We start from the raw sequence: 19,532 nt of genomic DNA, 5'->3' as shown, positions 1-19,532 counted from the left end.
AAGTTTGTTGTCTGGCAGACAGTGCTACTACGCATACCATACTTCAAGATCAGAAGTATTTTTCAAGCTTATTGCTTACTCATACCTCTGTGACAACCATATCAGGCCAATCCAACCTGATAGAGGGTCATGGCAAAGCTCATTTTTATGTTGTCCAATGGTACTGAATTACCATTAATGAGGCCTTATATTCTCCAAGTTCCAGAAGAACGTTGTTGAGTTATAAGGATATTCGAGCCAACGGTTATCACGTTGAAACCACTGAGGAAAATGGAGTGGAATATCTTTGCATAACCTCCAATTTGTATGGCCAGAAGCGTACATTGGAGAAATCGAAATGTCTCTCGAGCGGTCTTACATGACCACTATTTGATCGATTGAGGCCAATCACATAGTTAACCAGAAGTTAACTAATTCGAGCAGTTTCTTTCTATGGCATGACCGGTTGGGATACCCAGGTCAAAGTATGATGCGCCGTATCCTCAATTCATCACACGGGCATCCCCTTACTAATAAGGATCTTGTGTTTAGTGACACATTATGCCAAACTTGCTCGCTCAGAAAGTTGAATACTAGACCATCATATGCAAAGACTAGTAAAGACTCCATCCTTTTCCTGCAAATGATACAAGGGAATATTTGTGGACTTATCCAACCACCATGCGGACCATTTAAATATTTTATGGTTTTGGTTGATGCATCGACAAAGTGATCACATGTTACACTATTGTCCACAAGAAACGCTGCTTTTGCTAAACTTCTCGCCCAGAAGGCTCACCACACGGATTATCCTATAAAGTCCAGAAGATTTGATAATGCCGGAGAGTTTACATCGAAAACTTTCGATGATTATTGCATGCCCCTTGGGATTAATGTTGAACATCGAGTTCCCCATGTTCACACCCAGAATGGTCTCGCAGAAGCGTTCATTAAAAGATTACAAATGATCGCACGAACCTTGGTTATGCGCACCAAGCTTCCAATTTCTGCGTGGGGCTATGCAATCTTGCATGCAGCCATGTTGGTCCGGTTGAGGTCCACTGCTACCTAACCTTACTCCGCGTTACAGCTGGTGACTGGGTACGAACTTGACGTTTCGTACTTACGCGTATTTGGGTATGCAGTTTACGTGCCAGTTGCGCCGCTACAACGTACCAAAATGGGTCCTCAACGAACGATGGGCATATATGTCGATTATGAATCCCCATCCACTATACGCTTTTTAGAGCCCTTGACAGGCGATCTCTTTACCGCTAGATTTGCGGATTGTCACTTTGATGAGACAGTCTTCCGCTGTTAGGGGGAGATATGAACGTCACCGTTCCTGAAGAACGACGTGAATTGACGTGGAATGTCCCCACTATGTCTCATCTCGATCCCCGAACCGCACAATGTGATAGTGAAGTGCGGAGAATTCTAGATCTACAGAGTATAACTCATAATATGCCAGACGCATTCTCTGATCTAGCTAAAGTGACGAGATCACATATACCTGCTGCAAATGTGCCTGCAAGGATATCCGTCCCCGAAGGACGTGTCGTCCTAGGAGGACGTGTCGTCCCAGATGGACGAGGTACAACAATAGTGGCTAACCAGTCATATGTCCCTGCCCAGAAGTGAGGTTGACCACTAGGTTTGATGGACTCTTATCCCTGGAAGAGGATACATTTGGCACAAACGAGTCCCCTTGACATCGCGATCTCAATCGATCTATCTCACGAAATATTTCCGGATTATGGGTCCGTCCCAGAAGAGACGGCGTTGGGGGACGCTCCAACGTTTGAACCCACTCCCGAGAACATAGAGATCTCTATAAATTATGCATGCTTAAGTGAGCTCTGGAATCGAAACGAGATTATCATCGATGATTTATTTGTATTCGCGGTAGCTACCGAAATCATAACTAGCGATGACATCGAACCTCACTCCGTTGATGAATGTCAACGTCGAGACGACTGGCCAAAATGGAAAGAAGCAATCCAGGTCGAATTAGATTCCTTGACAAAGAGAAAGGTGTTTGGGCCTGTCGTTCCTACACCTTCCCCATGTTAAACCTGTAGAATTTAAATGGGTATTTGTAAGGAAGCGTAATGAGAAAAACGAGATTGTGAGATACAAGGCTCGTCTAGTGGCGCAAAGATTTTCTCAACGCCCTGGGATTGATTACGAGGAAGAGTATTCTCCCGTAATGGACGTCATAACGTTCCACTACCTTATCAGTTTGGTAGTTTCCGAAAAACTGAGTATGCAGCTTATGGATGTGGTCACTGCTTATCTCTATGGGGATCTTGATACAGAGATATATATGAAAGTTCCCGAAGGACTTAAGACACCCGATGCAAATAGTTCCAGACCACGGAACACGCTCTCCATTAGTTTGAGGCGTTCACTTTATGGATTGAAACAATCCGGACGGAGGTGGTATAACCGTCTAAGTGAGTATTTGATCGGGATGGGATATGTGAATAATGATATATGCCCTTGCGTGTTTATTAAGAAAACAAGTTCTGGTTTCGCTATTGTAGCTGTTTATGTCGATGACATGAATCTAATTGGTACTCCTGAAGAGATCAAGGAAACAACTAAACACCTGAAGTTGAAATTCGAGATGAAAGATCTTGGGAGAACGAATTTCTGTCTCGGCCTGGAGCTCGAGCACCGTGCAGATGGAATTCTAGTCCATCAATCGAATTACATCCAGAAGATGTTAAGGCGCTTTAATGAGGATAAAGCGAAGCCTTCTAGCACGCCCATGATCGTCCGTAGTTTAAATCCTAAGAAGGATCCGTTTCGTTCTGCAGATGATAACGAAGAGATATTGGCACCAGAAGTCTCATATCTAAGTGCAATAGGCGCATTATTGTACTTGTCTCAATGTACTATACCATACATCTCATTTGCTGTGAACTTGTTAGCTAGATGTAGCTCTGCGCCAACACGCCGCCACTGAAATGGCATAAAAGACATTTTCCGCCACCTTAGAGGTACGACGGATATAGGCTTTTTCTATCCCTAGCTACGCATCAAGGAATGAATCGAACCCCCTCGATCCTCGGAATGATGCCCGCCTTTTGGATATGCTGACGCAGAGTATCTATCAGACCCGCATAAGGCGCGTTCTCAAACTGGTTATGTCTTTACCATTGAGAATACAACAATATCTTGGAGGTCTACGAAACAGACCTTTGTTGCTACCTCTTCGAATCATGCTGAGATTCTAGCCCTTCACGAAGCAGTTCGTGAATGTATATGGCTAAGAGCAGTTTCCAAGCATGTTCGAACTACGTGTGGGCTGAATTCCACCACTGATGAACCAACGATTATCTATGAGGATAATGCCGCTTGCATCCAGCAGATGAAGACAGATTTCATCAAAGGAGACAACACCAAGCATATTGTACCGAAGTTCTTCTTCAATCAACAGCAACAAGAGCATCAGATGATTGAAGTCAAGCAGATCCGATCTCAAGACAACTATGCAGACCTCTTTACCAAGTCACTGCCAAAGTCCACGTTCTTGATGCATGTTCGAGGTATTGGGTTGCGTAGATTGGCTGATTTACCTAGTATGTAGTCTTCAGGGGGAGTCGACATTAGGGGGAGTATCCTGAAGCATACTCGCTTGACCATCGTGTACTCTTTTGTCCTTCGTCCAGGGTTATTTTGTCCCACTGGGTTTTGTTACCTGGCAAGGTTTTAATGAGGCACATCTTGGCATGGTCACCCTACTCATACTACATCCTGAAGATGTGTTGATCTGATATATATGCATTTGCTCATCTTTTCCCTTCGACCACGGGTTTTTCCCATTGGGTTTACCGGGCAAGGTTTTGGTGTAGCAACTCTAATGCACCCCGCTCCCATAGACATACTATCTGCTCATGATCCAGAAGATATGACTTCACCTACTTTCGAGGTCCTGATGCGACTACTCCACACTCACGCGCGTTGCACTCTTTTTCCTTCGACCAGGGTTGTTTTTGTTCCCACAGGGTTTTTATTACTTGGCAAGGTTTTAACGAGGCAACTTAGAAGCGCATAGCAGAGACAACACTAATGACATGGAATATCCAAGGGGGAGTGTTGTAAATATATTATTATATGTGGCTATTCTTGTAATTAGTTGTAGGGGCATACTAGTAAATATTCTAAACCTAGTAAACCCTATCTCTATATAAGGATATTTATAAGATGAATAAGATGACGACTGATATATTCTCTCTGCCTCCTTTTTTCTACAAACCCTAATTTATACATACTTTTACAACAAAAATAACATTGTTACATTCTTAAGTACGTTACTCTTATTCTCTTCCATGATAAATACTAACCTTACACATTCTATATCATATCCTACCCTTATTGCTTGTTGAATATATTCATTACTTCTCCAATCCATGCATCAACTAATCTAATTACATTTGAAAAACTAACCTCTCTACTTGAAAGAAATATTAGTATGGTTCACAATTCCCAAATGTCTAGTCAATAGATGAGAACCTGCTTCTTGCCTATGCTATATGATTAATGCTTGTACTTTATCCATAAGATACATATAAGTTGAAGTTAATTAAATATTTAAAACCCCTTGATGTGATCTCCTGTAGATTAGACTTTTGTATGTGCATTACAGCTTTGCAAATGACACGAACAAACATAGTAATGTTTGAGCTGCATTAGCTATAAGCTAGTTTAGCTTTAAAAGTTGGAAAGCTCCAGCCTCCAAATTGTCTACATATATAATATTGCTCGGATATTTTTGTACAAAATTCAAAAAGTTCCAACTTAAACCATTGCATCCTTTAATAAATATACAACTAAAGAAGTGAATTAATTAATCTCCAATAAAAGAGTAGTGCCAAACAGCATATTATGGTCTGTTTTATACAAATGATCATCACAATTAGTATCAACCCATTTTTCTAATTGAAAATGATTCTTCTGTTGAGTGTGGGAAAAGGAAGGAGTTGACAAGGAAAAAGTTCTCCTCATATATATAATTTTCCATAAAGTAGGGAAAACTTGCCCCTATGCATGTTGACCTAGTAAAGGCATGAGATGCTGCCATTTACTACCGTTTGCCATGCCAGCAGTATTTTTAGAGATTTTAATTAGTCAACTATTTTAATATAGGATAAAAGATCGAGTTTGAGTCACCATCTTTTACTAATTGTTTTGGTGTTGATATTATGCTTTTGTCTAAGATTAGGTTGTTTTAGGTTTCTACATGATTATCTTTCTAATATAAAATTTAAATACACTTGAATCCAAAATGCTTAACTATTAAATCTCAAATTTAACAATATTGCTTTAGACATAAGCATGAGATTAGTACAAAAAAGACTAGTGGATCGGTAATTCTATTTAAAAGTGTTAACGTGAGTCATCATAGATGTGTATTGGTAAACATGTACGCATGGGTGACTGAATAGTTGATAGATGCAAAGTTCGTTGTAAGTCACTAGACCCCACAACCATCAATATATAGTATCAATCACTTGCGTGTTGATGAACGATTAACACTAGTTTTTCGATCTCAAATTTACTTTTGTTACATTTGCATGAGTTGTGTCATATATGTGTCATAGTATTAATCTAGCTAGGTGATGTAGGAGTGTAGTGAGAGCATCAAGCATGGTATATGAAAGGGAAGGATGTATTTAAAGGTTCAATTCTTAGTAATAGAATGCATGATTTCTCTTTATTAAGAAAAAAAAAATATAGGTACAACCCTCATCACCCTACAAAAAGAGAATTATTGAATGTGGGATTGGGGACATAATTAGAAGAAAAGTTTTCACAATGGTAAAGGGAAGAAAGAAAAGAAAAGAAAAGGTTAAACAAATTCAAAGCTAAGGCTTGGGAGATATTGGAAAGAAACCTTTTTGCATTTGCACATCACCATGTTGCATGAACTCTGCATCTTATAGGGTTGTGACCAAACATAGTGATGCATAATGGACCTTGGACCCTAATCTATTCTCTATGGAGCCCCTCTTTTTGAGTAATTGGTGGTTCTTTTTGTCAAAATTTATCCTGTGGAGCATGGCCAAAAAAAAAAAATCCTGTGGAGACCAGCATTTATTCCTCTGTGGCACCTTTTGAGTGAACAACCACAAAATAATTTATATAAAAATTGTTTAACAAAAAAATCAGAAAATAATATAAAATTGTATATGGGTAACAGCATTGAGGTCAAAGTAGCATTGGAAATATTTTAGTTCCAATTAAAATTTTTGGCTATAAGAAACTTGCAGGTTGCTTCAGTAAAAGGGGTTGCTAAAGCCTTTTAAACAAATCTCTAACATTAAAACTTAAATTTGACAAAAAAAAAAAAAAAAACATTAAAACATAAAAAAGTTAATATGATAAAAAGAATAGTTTTTGAAATTACCCCACCATTAGAATTATACAAATAAAAGCCTACATTTACAATAAATACTAAAATATGCAACAAAAAAAATATATAAACAACAAATACTCAACTGGATAAAAGTCATTTCAATACAAAAAAGCTCTTGATAATTGATATATAGCCAATTTTTTATTTTTTATATCAAAAAAGTCAGGCAAACAATCTACAAAATGAAGCTGCAAGTTGGTTTGAACTCAACAGAAATATCATGGAAGAGGAGGTCCAGTTTTGGGGTCCAGGATTAATACTCTTTTTAATACTTTTATTATGGTTTTGGCGTCTGAAATGAATAAAAACAGACAAAACTTTCAAAAGGTGGGGTTTGTAGTGGCAAGCAAGAAAGTAAGAAAGGAGATGCAAGGAGAGAAGGAAAGTTCACATACTTTTCCCTCTGTCTCTTCCATATAAGAAATCCAGGTTGGTGATCTTTGCACATATCTTTTTGGAGATATAAGTTATTAAGAATATAATATATATATATATATGTCTGGGTGTCAATTTATGTATATACAATTAGAAGAGGATTAAGCTTTAAAGAAAGATAGGAAAAATAGAAGAGAGAGAAACCTGGAACCCAGTTCTCAGTTCTCAGACCCTGCTTCAGTTTCTTGGTTCTTTTCCATAGTTGAGATTTTTCCCTTGTTTATCATAAAGATTAAATGCATTAAATTGGACACTGGAAACTTTACTTCTGGTTAATGGGTATCCATCAATCATGAAAAATTCATTAACTAATGATTGAGAAAAGATATTTTCTTTTACAAACTTGGGATTATTCTTTCTTGTTTTCAGTAATATTCTTTTCAGTTTTTGCTGTTGCTGTTGGGCTTGCTTTATTTTCTGGCCACTGCCCACAAGCATAGATTCTCCCTCTCTCTCTCTCTCTCTCTCTCTCTCTCTCTCTCTCTCTCTCTCTCTCTCTCTCTCTCTCTCTATGTTGCCAGAGCTCTCAGTAATGGATGAATGTGCTCTACCTTGGCTTGGATTCTCTCTGCTATCCTGCTTTTGTCCTTTTATTTACCTCTCCTTTTCATTGATGCTTTCTCTCTTTTTGAGTTTCTAGGCGGTTTTTGGCGCAGTGTGTAGCTGGTGCACACTTCTCATACATAGTGATGCATATTCACACATGTTTTATTCCATTTTTCTCACTGTCCATTTGGCTATAAATACACCTTGTCATTCTGGGTTTTCTCATTGCAGTACCAGAGTACCTTCTTCTAACTTATTGCAATAGGTGGATTGTTTAGCACAGTTACCCAAAAGGAAAAGATGAGCTATTCCCATTCTAATATGTGTTCTGGTTTGTTTCTCACTTAGCACAGCACCTTTCATTGTCTCAATTTGCTCAAGTCTAGATAGTTATCATGTGAGAGTGTGATTAGTTGTTTACTGTATTTCATTCAATTAGGAAACTTAGTTTTATATTTATTTTTGCAAGTTTTTTATTCTTATGGTCAATTGATACTAGTCCAAATGAATGCTGATTTTCTGGGTTAATTGTTCCACCTTAAACTTGTATGGCTGCTTAGTAGTGACTTTTCATTGACAAAAATTTCAGGTAGCAGAACTGCTAAAAGAACACTTGAGTTTGGCAGGACACATGTGGTGAGGCCCCAAGGGACACATAAAGCCACAATAGTCTGGCTACATGGACTTGGGGATAATGGCTCAAGGTATTGTTGCTATTTCCCCTTTGTATTCCTTTGCATTTTTGTGAGTGATATATTATACATTGTTGTGATTCTGTCTGTGAAAACCCTTCTCTTGAAGTCCTACTCTAGCCTTTGGGGGAAAAATAAATAAAAAAAATCTTTCACACTTATATTTTAGCCCAAGAGAGAAGCTTGAAATATGACTAGCATGTAAGTTTCATACTCAGCTGTGGGAGATAACAGTCTTCAAAATTTGGTTCATAATAGAATTTGAGAATTCAAGCATGGTTTTCCATAATACAACCAAACTATAAACCTTCTTTTTACTTTATCATGACACAGTTTGGCATGAACTCAAAAATTATATAATTTGTCTATATTTGGTGTTTATTCCCTGACTTGTCATTGACAGTTGATGGAATTCCATTCCTTTTCTTTTGTATCAAGTACATGCCCTGTACTGGAAGGATGGACTTTTTGGTTTCATATACAAGAAAAACAAACGTGTCAAGAATGTCAACATCTCTGCATGCTCTATAATTTGAGGGGGTGGGGGTCCATACAATAAAATTTTCAATATTGAGCATCTTTTTCAGTGAGATTCTCATTTGAATCAATTCGATTAAGAGAGAAGCAGCACCGTGAGATTATACGATATGATTGTTTGTCCATTTCACTCTGTCTTATTGATGCTATGCTTAATTTGGGAAGCCTTCATTTGGAAATAGTATATGCCAAATTCATGACTGGGGGACCACTAGTTTACTTTGTTCTCCAAGTGGGGAACTAGAAATGCACTTTGGCCACAAATATACATATTGGATGTAGTAAGTATGGATTTTCTTCAAATTCCAATTGTTGCATGATCAAAAAATGAACTGGTTCTGTTCCATTTATCCTCAAATAACTTTGGAAAAATTATTTCCAAATTTGTGGTTTCTTTGCTTGTGGTGCTGCTTTGTCAAATAGTGTGCTCCCAGTTTTACCTAGGTAAAAATATTAAGCAGTTGCCATAGCGGCTGTCATGCAACTTTAAAAGAGCTGCAAAGGCTCTATCTGCAATTCCAATTTTATTTTAGCTATTGAAATGTCAAAGACTTACATGTCTATTTTCTCTATGGTGGAATCTCTAAAACTTACATGTCTATTTTCTGCTTCTTCTGGTTGCAGCGCATCTCAGCTCTTGGAATCTCTCTCTCTTCCAAATGTAAGCATATCTGTGTCTCCAACTATTTGTAAGCTTTATATTTCCTTTAAAATATGTATATGTCACTACTTCCTTTAACCTGTGCATTAACTTTTCAATATTTAACTATGAAACAGATTAAATGGATCTGCCCAACTGCTCCTACCCGTCCTGTGGCTATACTCGGTGGTTTTCCTTGCACTGCATGTAAGATCATATTTTGGTTAGATGAATAAATTTTAGGTGTATTCGTATCTCTACAAATCTTATCATAACCAAAAAAAAGCCTTTATCTTTTCAGAAGAAGTCCAAGCTTTTTGTGATGCTCTGATGTTGATAAAATCTTCTGAATTGTTATGTGATTCCTTATCAGGGTTTGAAATGGGAGAGCTTTCAGAAGATGGTCCAGATGATTGGGAGAGTTTAGATGCTTCAGCAGCACATGTTGCGACCTTGTTGTCAACTGAGCCAGCTGATGGTACTCTCAAGGCTAAATTATTTGAAAATGATGAACTTCCTGAGATTTTTTTCTTCCATTTCTTACAATTCATCATGGTTAAAGCCTGCAGAAATTTTCAAGAAATTGTTCCCAAACAGCAAGAAAACCACCTTATTGTCAATCATTAAATTGTTTTACACACACACTACAATTTTTTTTAAGCCTTACCACTTTTCCTTATACCTGAAGTCAAAGTTTATACTTCTTATTTGCATATTTCAGGGTTAAGTGTAACAGTGTTACATATTTCCAAAATTTAAGTTTAGCATGTTATTATTATAGAATAGCTATTTCTGAGGCAATAAATTAAATGATGTGTCATGTTGATTTTTTTTATTGCTGAAAGTTTGAATAGCATATCACCTTTTCTTGTGACAGTTAAAGTCGGTATTGGAGGCTTTAGCATGGGTGCTGCAATGGCCCTTTATTCTGCAACTTGTTATGCTATGGGTAGGTATGGAAATGGCAACCCATACCCTCTGAATCTGAGGGCAGTTGTTGGACTAAGTGGCTGGCTTCCAGGAGCAAGGTATGATTTTGTATGAGCCTTCTTAAACCAACCCACTCTGGAATGTTATGTTAGTTGTTATGTCATCAAACCTGTGCAAATTGAGAGATTCTCTATGTAAATGAACATGAAGTTACAAGGATTAAAGAACATTACATTTGATGGCATGCTCAAACTGCTTTCATATGATTTTCCACCTGAAATACAAGTAAAATTGGATGGGTCTTTTTTATCTAATAATTGTAAAACATCATAACATAGAAGCATTTCAAAGAGTCCCGTGTTTCATAGTTAAAAGGTTCATGCAGGAACTTAAGGAACAAAATAGAAGGATCACATGAGGCTGCAAGGCGTGCCGCATCATTACCCATTTTGCAATGTCATGGAAACTGTATGTCTCTGTATAATTTTTATGACAATATTGCAATTTGCATTTAACAGTCAAATGTGTGAAACTGACTTGACCCTTCTTATTGTACTATTGTAGGTGATGATGTAGTCCCCTACAAATATGGAGAGAAATCATACCACTGCTTGACTTCAGCAGGATTTCGATACCTTACATTCAAGCCCTTTGATGGGTAAAGAACTAAAGATTCATTTTTTATTAGCAAAATTAAAACTTTTCTTTTCTTTTTGGCTTTTTTGGGCCATTCTTAATAGATGAGATTTAAGCAGTTTTTCTGAGTATTGGGTTTGACTGTGCAGGCTTGGTCATTATACTATCCCTAGAGAGATGAATGAGGTCTGCGGTTGGCTTACTGCAAGGCTGGGGATTGAGGGTTACCGCTCATAAATCTGACAATTTCTAGTTGGAGTTAGTGAGGGAGTAGTAGCTAACAATAATGGGTGAGAAACGCACATGTACAAGTAGGTAGTATACAGAATGGGGCATGGAGGATATAGTATAGCTCAATTAACTTTCAAATTCCCTTATATGTTCTGTCTTCCCTAAAAATAAAGTTTTGGGTGTGTTATTTATATTCCACTTGTAAGAAGTAGAGAGTAATGGTTTACTTTCGGATGTATTTGCTTTTGGACCTTTGGTATTCATTAATATGATATTCTATTATTAATTAGTGGAGTTACTCTCTCTCTCTCTCTCTCTCTCTCTCTCTCTCTCTCTCTCTCTCTCTCTCTCTCTCTCTCTCTCTCTCTCTCTCTCTCTCTCTCATTTTATACTTGATTTGTGTCATGAACAAAAACAAAATAGGTACAAATAAGATTACCCTTCAACAGGATCCATTTCAGGCCTAAAAGCATTGTTGCTTGAAATGGTGGTGAGCCATCCTTTCAGTTGCTTGAGATGGAGTTGAACCATTTTCCCACACAATTCAGACCCCATTTTTAAAACTCAGGTAAATGTCTACTTGGAATTATATGTAAACAGAAGGTAGCAACTAACATGACTGTTGGTCAAGTTAATTGACTTAAAGTACAACCAACCATATTCATCTACTAAGCACATCTCCATTAGAAAGGCCACCTTTCTAGTTCGCAAAATGAGAATCCATAAAGCTTGGCAGTGGAAGAATCCAAGCAAGCAATTCTGATTAACATGAAAGAAACCCCAGTAATAAACGATATATCAACAGGATTACAATACAGAGCCGCCAAAAACAAAAGGCAAAAAGAAACTTGCAGAGTTGACCATGGCATAAATCTAATTAGAAATGATAATTACATTTGCCCCTCTCACCATGGACAGCCTGTGATATTACCAAAACTTTTACAATGGTATCACAACGACCAAAAATTAGCACAGCCTTTCACATCGAGGCTTACCAAACTACTGGCAATCTTTGGCTGAGCTTTTGAAGTTGGAAGCAGATCAGTAGCTTGTGTCCTGCAGAAGGCAGTAAGCTGTAGGCTATCAATAGTTGCAAAAGCCAACAGAGTCATGAATCACCCAACTCCTTTTGTGTCGTCAAATTGTTGTTGGTAGCCTTATGGTCATCCCCAATTTTATTGGTACCATCTTTAGAATTTTTACTGTACGGGGTAAGAGGAGGGAAAGAAGGCATTCCTTGCAAAATGAATTTGCGGGCACCTCGCAAGCCTGTTGGAGAACTTGACCTTAACTCGGATCGGGATTGTGGAGGTGAGACACGTTTCTGGTTTGGTGAGCTAGCTTTTACAACCATGGCCAGGTTAGAAGTTTCCTCGAGTATCTCAGGTGTATCATCATCCGATATGTCATAACGTGCACCGCCAGAGTTGAGCTCATGGAGGCCCTTGCTTTCAGATAATTGTGGGTTAAGGATGTCAGGTGAACACCCCATATGAGAGCGACTGGTACCTGATGAATGAAGACGACTTGATGGCAATTGGGCTTGTGAAAAATTTGAACACTTTCCTATACTTGGCAAAGCTGAAGAAATCACTGTATGTGAACAAGGATGTGACAATGGGGTGAGATTTCTTATATCAGAAAGTCCTTCCCATGTTGGTGAGTACTGATTGATACTTGCACCCTTGATACAATCAATTCCAGCCTTCACAGTATCCAGCTTCTCAGAAGGGTTGGTTTCCCACTTTTCAGCTCTGTTATATATTGGTTCTGTAAATGTAGCATTATGGAAGAGTAAGATGTCCCTATCAATGAAGGATTAAAAGTAAAAAAAAAGAAGAAGGAAATCATTCTAATGTAAATGTTTCTATGCGTGTCAACTTATTGAAAGCTTACTGATTGAAGACACTAAGAGCAACAGGATTTCTTAGTAAACATAAAGTGTGTAAAGTTTGATTACATTTTATTTAGCAAAGCAAAAGTGTGTAAAAGATGTAAGACAGAACTGCAAGATTGTCTGCTGCTGCCTTAATGCTCTTATTCGGTGGGAAAACATATGAGAAGTGTTATCCAATAGATGTCAAGAAGAACAAATTTGGAAATGAAAGATATCTAAGACCTCTCTCTCTCTCTCTCTCTCTCTCTCTCTCTCTCTCTCTCTCTCTCTCTCTCTCTCTCTCTCTCTCTCTCTCTCTCTCTCTCTCTCTCTCTCTCTCTCTCTCACACACACACACAAAGATACATGCATACAGTCATTTGAATTAATATTGTCCGACTGTCAATTGAGACCGTTGATAAGGTGGAATCATGTTTGAATGTGTGGTCATGATTGGCAATTTGGAAACAAAACATATCAGACTATATCTCTAATGTTTTTGTGTATAACGTTTCTCTTGTTTCATTTTCTCTAGTGGTAAACCAAATAGTGATGGAAGATCAGATATTGAAATATGCATTTACAACACAGACAAGAAGTTCCACATTCATAACAAGAAAAGAGAAGGGTGTAATCCAACCTGCCTTAGTGCCAAACGTATTTTGGCAGCCATCGCATCGGCATCCGCTGGAACATCCAACTTTAGCCTACAGAAACAGGAGGGAGAAAAACATGTATCATATCAGGATAAGTTGAGCATATCAACACAAACCAAACTCCTACTCCAAATCTTGTTCAATGGAACTCATTGCTTTTACAAATCATTTAGATGAAAATAGAAAAATAATTATCACATTAATTCAAGAAATTCTATGATGCAACATTGCAGGAGGGGGGAACCAGAAGACTTATTTTATACTGAAGTTAAAGCTATAAATAACATATACATAGAAACCTGGTAGCATTCACAGTATTTTTTCAGACACTTTGACTTCTTGCAGTTGCAACCCCTCTTGTGTCTGGCTGAGGATGGGGTCATCCAGTTCCCTTCTACCTGCGGAGAGTACTCATGCTCAAAATGCTTCTAACTGAGTGACAATAAAAAACAAGATATATACTATGACAAGGATTACCCTAAGCTTAGCCAAAGAGTCACCGCCAGGCGTAACAACTTTTGGAGCAAATGCAAGTGGATTACGAGATTCAATTTGCTGGCGTGTATCAAGAACTGTGTCCTCAAACTCAGGCTTGTTGTAGCAGTTTTCACATGCACAAGTATCCAGGCAATAAACTCCAGCTGCAAAGCACTCACAATAACTGCCAATTATGAAGAACAAGCTGAGATAAACTGTATGTGCCCATATATACTCAACAAGAACTATAGGTGCCTATATTCTCAACAAGAACTATAGGTGCCTATATTCTCAACAAGAACTGTATGTGCCTATGTCTCAACAAGTTCCTGTAAGAATGAAGTTGTTTATAAGGTAAAATGAGATGCTATTTCACCGAGTTTTCTATAGGAAAAAAGGTTGACTAAAGTGAAGCCTAAAAGAACAATTAATATACCATCTTGTTTAATGTATCACATGCATTCCAATATGCTTCTGAAAGTAAGTAATAGTACAGGATTTTTTTAAATGTGTGCATTCACATGCTTCCTATTCACTTACAGTTTCAAGCATTTAGACCTCTTACAGTTGCAACGCTTGCATCCCTCACTCATGTCTGCAGTTCTCCTAAATGCATTTAAAACATGAAATTAGGTGAGTCATGTGAAAAGAAAAATGAAGTATTAAACTATCAATACATTGATAATATTGTACTTGCCTTCTCTTTTTGAGGCTCAATTGGTTTAATTCCTCAACCTTGTCAGCATCCTGTGAAGCAGACATACCCTCATCACAAGGCGCTGCCTTCTGGTCAACGAGCATCATATGCAGAGAATCACATGGAGATCTCATACTATCAGTAGGATGAAAAATGAAAGAATTCGCCTCCGCAACTGCTTGACTTCCCTGCTGACCATCGCCCACAAAAGATGATATCAAGCTACTACTTGAGTCCACTGCTATGTTGTTGCTATTGTCATGCTGTAGCATCAGCTCTGGTGCACTCAGATACCCAGTTGGTTTCTTGCTTGAAAAGATATCCGAGTTCATGGACGTAGATCTAGCAATGCTATTCAGATGCAAACCAATACCAGAATGAATGGGAACGGAGGTGGCAGAGTTTCCACCAATTTGGGCGGATGTAACTGACTCATAGAGGCAGGAAGGGAATTGTGAAGTGCCACAGCTAACAGCCCGCAAACTGCTGGAGGCTCTCTCATCAAAATGAGAAGAAACTAGACTGTTGAAGTTTTTTAGGACAGAATGTGACCTTAAATCGGCAGTATCATGTGTCAGACTACAAAGGCTCTCACTGTCACCAACGGTAGTACTCTTGTGAGCTATTGCAGCCTCAAATTGAAGATGCCTACGTATACCACGTTGGTGTTGACCAGCCTCCTACATTTGAGTACAGAAATTATTCTATTGCATGTATGAGTGAATTGTTTGCATACATACATAGAAACATGTACACACATGCAAATGCATACGCACACATAAATGAACAATACAAGATATGATCCCATGTAAAAGAGGAAGTTAAAGAAAAAAGATGTCAATCTCTAACTATTAATGTCGAAAGAGAAGTATATATAAATATATATGTGTTCAATATTTCTCGGGTCCAGATGTCCAGAAGTTTCTAACTTCCGGATTCAGCGCGCTGATCGTGATGGTGGATCAATCGATATTGTTTATATTGGCCGACCGATTAGCGCTGACATTCGTAGCGATGTCTAGACATAAACATCCGGATAAGAGAATGATTGTGTATATATTTATATATTTATATATGTATATATATTCTTCTACGGCTACAGACGAGGAACACTACTTTTGACATGAGAAACTTCCAAACTAAGATTAACCCAATACGATATTACTGGAAGACATAATAACTAAAAAACTAAGAAGAAAGACATATCATATATAATCTATACCTTGAAATATCCTTTTATTACTTTTCTCTTGCTCTCATTTGAATCTTCATATGACTGGCAAACAGCATTTTGTTCATCATGTTGACATCCTGCACTCTGCAACTTAACATTGAGAGAAACAAACATATAAGTGAATAAATAAACAAACAAGCCCCACATTTAACATTGCACTGAATTTACTCATTTTCATATTAAATTATAAAAATATAACCAGGTACCTACATTAACCTTAGCTGGATTCTGTCCACAATTTTGTGCTCCGGAAACAAGATCTACATTTGTACTAGACTCCTTAACTTTTTCAGATATAAACCTAAGGAACTCTTCAGTCTTTTTATCATCTCTCTGATTGACTTCAGATTCAATCAGTTGAAGTGAACTTAAAGGCAGATTCCCTTCAGCTTGATCCGATGATGCAAGGGATTCACTCTCTGTCCTGCCATCAATAAAATCATTCACTTCCGTATTGGATTCTTTGCAGGCAGTAAAACCTCTGTGCGACAACCGAGGCACTTCATTAAAATGCTGCAAGCGTAAATCAGCATAAATTGTACAGTACACGTCAGCAGGGTCAGCCACCAGATATTCATCAACACAGGCTGGAGGACTGCACAACTGTACCTCCTTCTCAAAACAAGGATTCTGGACTGCACTTGTATTACCTTGTTTGTAAACATCCGAACCTGCTTCAACTATATCATCCCTGTAAACATGTAAGAAAAATTTGCAATTGAAAGGGAAACGTTATCAGGTTGATCAAGTTAGAAAAAAGAGATTATACTAATAGGAGGAATATATAATCTAATGCAGTATCATAAACCATAATGGCCCAATCAGAATGCAATAGATTTGTGATAAAATTAAGAAATCTCACACCTTCCCAAGAAACTGGTTTCTCGCTGCGGAGCAATATGGGGAGATGCAAACACAATTGGTGGGGTTGGCAAATTAGTTTCCAATAATCTTCCTGTATAACTTGCTGCCTTCACTGTATATATAGGAGAGAGGTTGCTCAGGAAATTCGAGAGAGGGGACTCCTACAATTTAAATAAGCACAGATAAGAAACTTAGCCCCATCATTCAATAAGTCAAAGAAAAGCAGCACTTTAAAACATGAACGGTGAGCACCAGAACTTGCCTAGGCCATATGATACCATTATATGAGGAGTGATATGATATGGTATTAATGATGTTCACAAAGCCTGCTTATTTCGGGAATCAATTTATTTTCTTTTAAATAAAATAAAAGAAAGAAGGCCATCCTCAAAGCTTTTGAAATCCTATAAACTTGCATGAGTGAAGTATTGACAACAAGCTCCAATCACAAAAATATCCATTTCTTCGAAAGCCAAACATTAAATTCTACATCTACAGCAACTTTAAAAGGAAGTCTCTGAAAAGTACAAAAAAATGGCAATGCTGAATCACACAATTTTTAAGTCCCAAAAGATTAAAGTTCTTATTTTTCGGTTTTTTTTTTAATTGAAGACAAAGAAGAAAAAATAAAAGGAGAAATAAAAAGTGAGTAACAAAGATGATACATTGGGGAAGGGAGGAGAATTTATAATAGAAAAACCATCTTAACTCTCATTTCTTCCTTACCTACCTCAACTCTCATCTCCCTCCCCCTTCCTCCTATAACCTTTTCCCACTATCTCTTTAACTGAAAACTGAAAAAAAATAATAATAATAATAAATAAAGAATGCTATGTTACCAAACGACCCTAAAGAAGCAAAACATTGAGCCCTACCCGAAAATTCTCCAAAAATCAGGCTTTAAATCCCACTTGCCACCAGAGCTAACCAAACCCAGTTGCTTAGAACCATTGAAATCCCACAATCTAAGGCTACCACCAAAAGTTCCCATAAAAAAAAAAAAATACTAATGCTCATTTTAATTGCTGCAAGAGAATGGTAAACTGAGATAAAAAAAATAAACATACAAATTACGCCATTAATTAGGTGAAAAGTATTTTGTTTGTTGATCGCTCAATTTTGTTGGCAGCCAAACTCAATCACTTACAAAAAGAAATATCTTGATCTGAACCACACTCGATCAAAGCGATTACCAAGAAGTTTTGAAAACATATTAAAATCAAAAAGAAAATGAAGCCGTAGAGAGCCAAATTAGAGTTAGAACAAAATAGTTACTTGCACAGGTGGCGACGAGGAAGATGACGTGGCGGCGATCCGATTGGTTTCAGGAGAACGATCCATGTTGAGAAGAAGTTAATTGAACTTGATGGGTCTCTCTCTCTCTCTCGCTCTCTCTGCATCACCGAGAAAGTGAGAGAAAATTTTTGGTTGGGATTTTCTCGTCAAAGTGACGACACGACCACAGCAGTCAAGCAGTCATCATCGTACTTGGAACCACGCTTTTTGAACTATAAACCAAAGCGGGAACTGGGAACAAGCGCCGTACGCTGTTCCGACCCCTTCACTCGCTGTGTCTCGCACACGTGTTTTCCATTCAAGGACTCTGAGTTATTATTGGGCCATTGGGCTAGTCAGGAATTTGGGTCATAAAGTTCTTGGGCCTTGGAGCCCAAGTTATGTTATTAGTTAGAGAAATCTAAATCAACCCTCTCAATTGCTAAGTTGACCCTCACAACTCTTCTTCTTTTTGTTTTTTTTCTTTTTTTTCAATTTTACCCAAGGGTTTAAATTTTGAAAATTTCGGCGAAATTTCACCGAAATTTTCGATTTAAGGAGGGATCGAAATCGAAACGGAGTTTTGTTAAATTTTCGGGATAATTTCGGCGAAATTTTCGAAATTTTCGAAATTTCGCCGAAGTTTTCGCTGGGCAGCGGCAGGGGGGCGCGGCAGGGGGAGATCAGGGGAGAAAGTGGAGGGGCGGCGGCAGGGGGTGGCTGGGGGGCGCGGCAGGAGAGAGATCGAGGGAGATCGAGGGCGCGCGGCAGGGGGGAACGCGGCAGGGCGCGCGGCAGGGGGGAGAAAGTGGTGAGGGTGAGGTGGCTTGGTGATGGATTGGGGAGAGAGAGAGAGAGAGAGAGAGAGAGAGGATGACGAAGAGTCTGGAAGAGATGAGAAAAAAAACTGGAGATGTCACGGGGGAAAGGAAAAGGAAGGAAAAAAGAGAAGGAAAAAAAAAGGAAAAGAAAAAAGGGGAAAAAAGAGAAGGAAAAAAAAAAGGAAAAGAAAAAAGGAGAAAAAAAAAAAAGAAAAAAAAGGGAAAGAAATAATAAAAAAGAGAAAAAAATTAAAAGGTTTAGGGTTGATTGGGGTTTGAGGCATTTGGGCAATTGTAAAGAAAAAAAATGGTTTTGAATTTTTTTTGACCATTTTGAAGTTTCGTTTAGTTATTTTTAAACCCTAAATCAATAAACTTTAATATATTTTTATATAAAAAATAATTAAAAATACCATAAAGGGTCTAAATCATAATATCATATACCATATCCTAAACAATATAGAATATAGATTATAAAATATATAGGGTTTAATGTATAGATTATAGAGTATAAATAATATACTAATTTCATTTATTCATTATACTAATTTTATTTAACAGTATTTGTCTCCAGCGCACATT

The 19,532-nt window shown here is 37.8% G+C and overlaps 2 protein-coding genes across 3 annotated transcripts; one reads left to right on the top strand and one right to left on the bottom strand.

The window, feature by feature from the left end:
- The first annotated feature begins 6,759 nt into the window (after positions 1–6,759).
- LOC147287116 (alpha/beta-Hydrolases superfamily protein) lies at positions 6,760–11,329 on the top strand. Of its 2 annotated transcripts, XM_086239934.1 has the most exons (10): positions 6,760–6,832; positions 7,616–7,715; positions 7,974–8,088; positions 9,238–9,274; positions 9,391–9,460; positions 9,627–9,731; positions 10,131–10,281; positions 10,569–10,651; positions 10,748–10,841; positions 10,969–11,329. In XM_086239934.1, exons 2-10 carry the CDS (start codon positions 7,685–7,687, stop codon positions 11,054–11,056), a joined length of 774 nt encoding a protein of 257 aa, XP_086096060.1. In that variant the 5' UTR covers positions 6,760–6,832; positions 7,616–7,684; the 3' UTR covers positions 11,057–11,329. The 2 variants fall into 2 exon arrangements, with proteins under 2 accessions (XP_086096060.1, XP_086096061.1); XM_086239935.1 differs by lacking the exons at positions 6,760–6,832; positions 7,616–7,715; positions 7,974–8,088 and adding an exon at positions 8,948–9,057.
- Positions 11,330–12,049: 720 nt separating this feature from the next.
- Positions 12,050–18,263, bottom strand: LOC147287115 (uncharacterized). Its single transcript, XM_086242539.1, has 10 exons — positions 18,130–18,263; positions 16,855–17,015; positions 16,201–16,681; positions 15,979–16,080; positions 14,757–15,436; positions 14,600–14,665; positions 14,060–14,243; positions 13,882–13,980; positions 13,567–13,633; positions 12,050–12,820 (listed from the first exon to the last, which is right to left on the bottom strand). The coding sequence occupies exons 1-10, from the start codon at positions 18,193–18,195 to the stop codon at positions 12,159–12,161; spliced, it is 2,568 nt and encodes an 855-aa protein (XP_086098665.1). The 5' UTR covers positions 18,196–18,263; the 3' UTR covers positions 12,050–12,158.
- Between the last annotated feature and the right edge of the window lie 1,269 nt (positions 18,264–19,532).

The sequence above is a fragment of the Dryas octopetala genome, chromosome 4 (genome assembly GCF_963921425.1).
Source record: "Dryas octopetala chromosome 4, drDryOcto1.1, whole genome shotgun sequence".
Taxonomy (NCBI): Eukaryota; Viridiplantae; Streptophyta; class Magnoliopsida; order Rosales; family Rosaceae; genus Dryas; species Dryas octopetala.
This window is presented reverse-complemented; position numbering and strand designations above follow the sequence as displayed.

Bases quoted from the DNA above. Each gene is read 5' to 3' on its own strand.
- LOC147287116 (XM_086239934.1), top strand. From the start codon at position 7,685: ATGAGCTATTCCCATTCTAATATGTGTTCTG. The intron at 8,089-9,237 runs GTATTGTTGCTA...TTCTGGTTGCAG, and splicing joins CTTGGGGATAATGGCTCAAG to CGCATCTCAGCTCTTGGAAT. The intron at 10,282-10,568 runs GTATGATTTTGT...AGGTTCATGCAG, and splicing joins GGCTGGCTTCCAGGAGCAAG to GAACTTAAGGAACAAAATAG.
- LOC147287115 (XM_086242539.1), bottom strand. From the start codon at position 18,195: ATGGATCGTTCTCCTGAAACCAATCGGATCGCCGCCACGTCATCTTCC. The intron at 15,437-15,978 runs GTATAGATTATA...ACTCAAATGTAG, and splicing joins TAATAAAAGGATATTTCAAG to GAGGCTGGTCAACACCAACG. The intron at 13,981-14,059 runs GTAATCCTTGTC...TACTCTCCGCAG, and splicing joins ACTCTTTGGCTAAGCTTAGG to GTAGAAGGGAACTGGATGAC.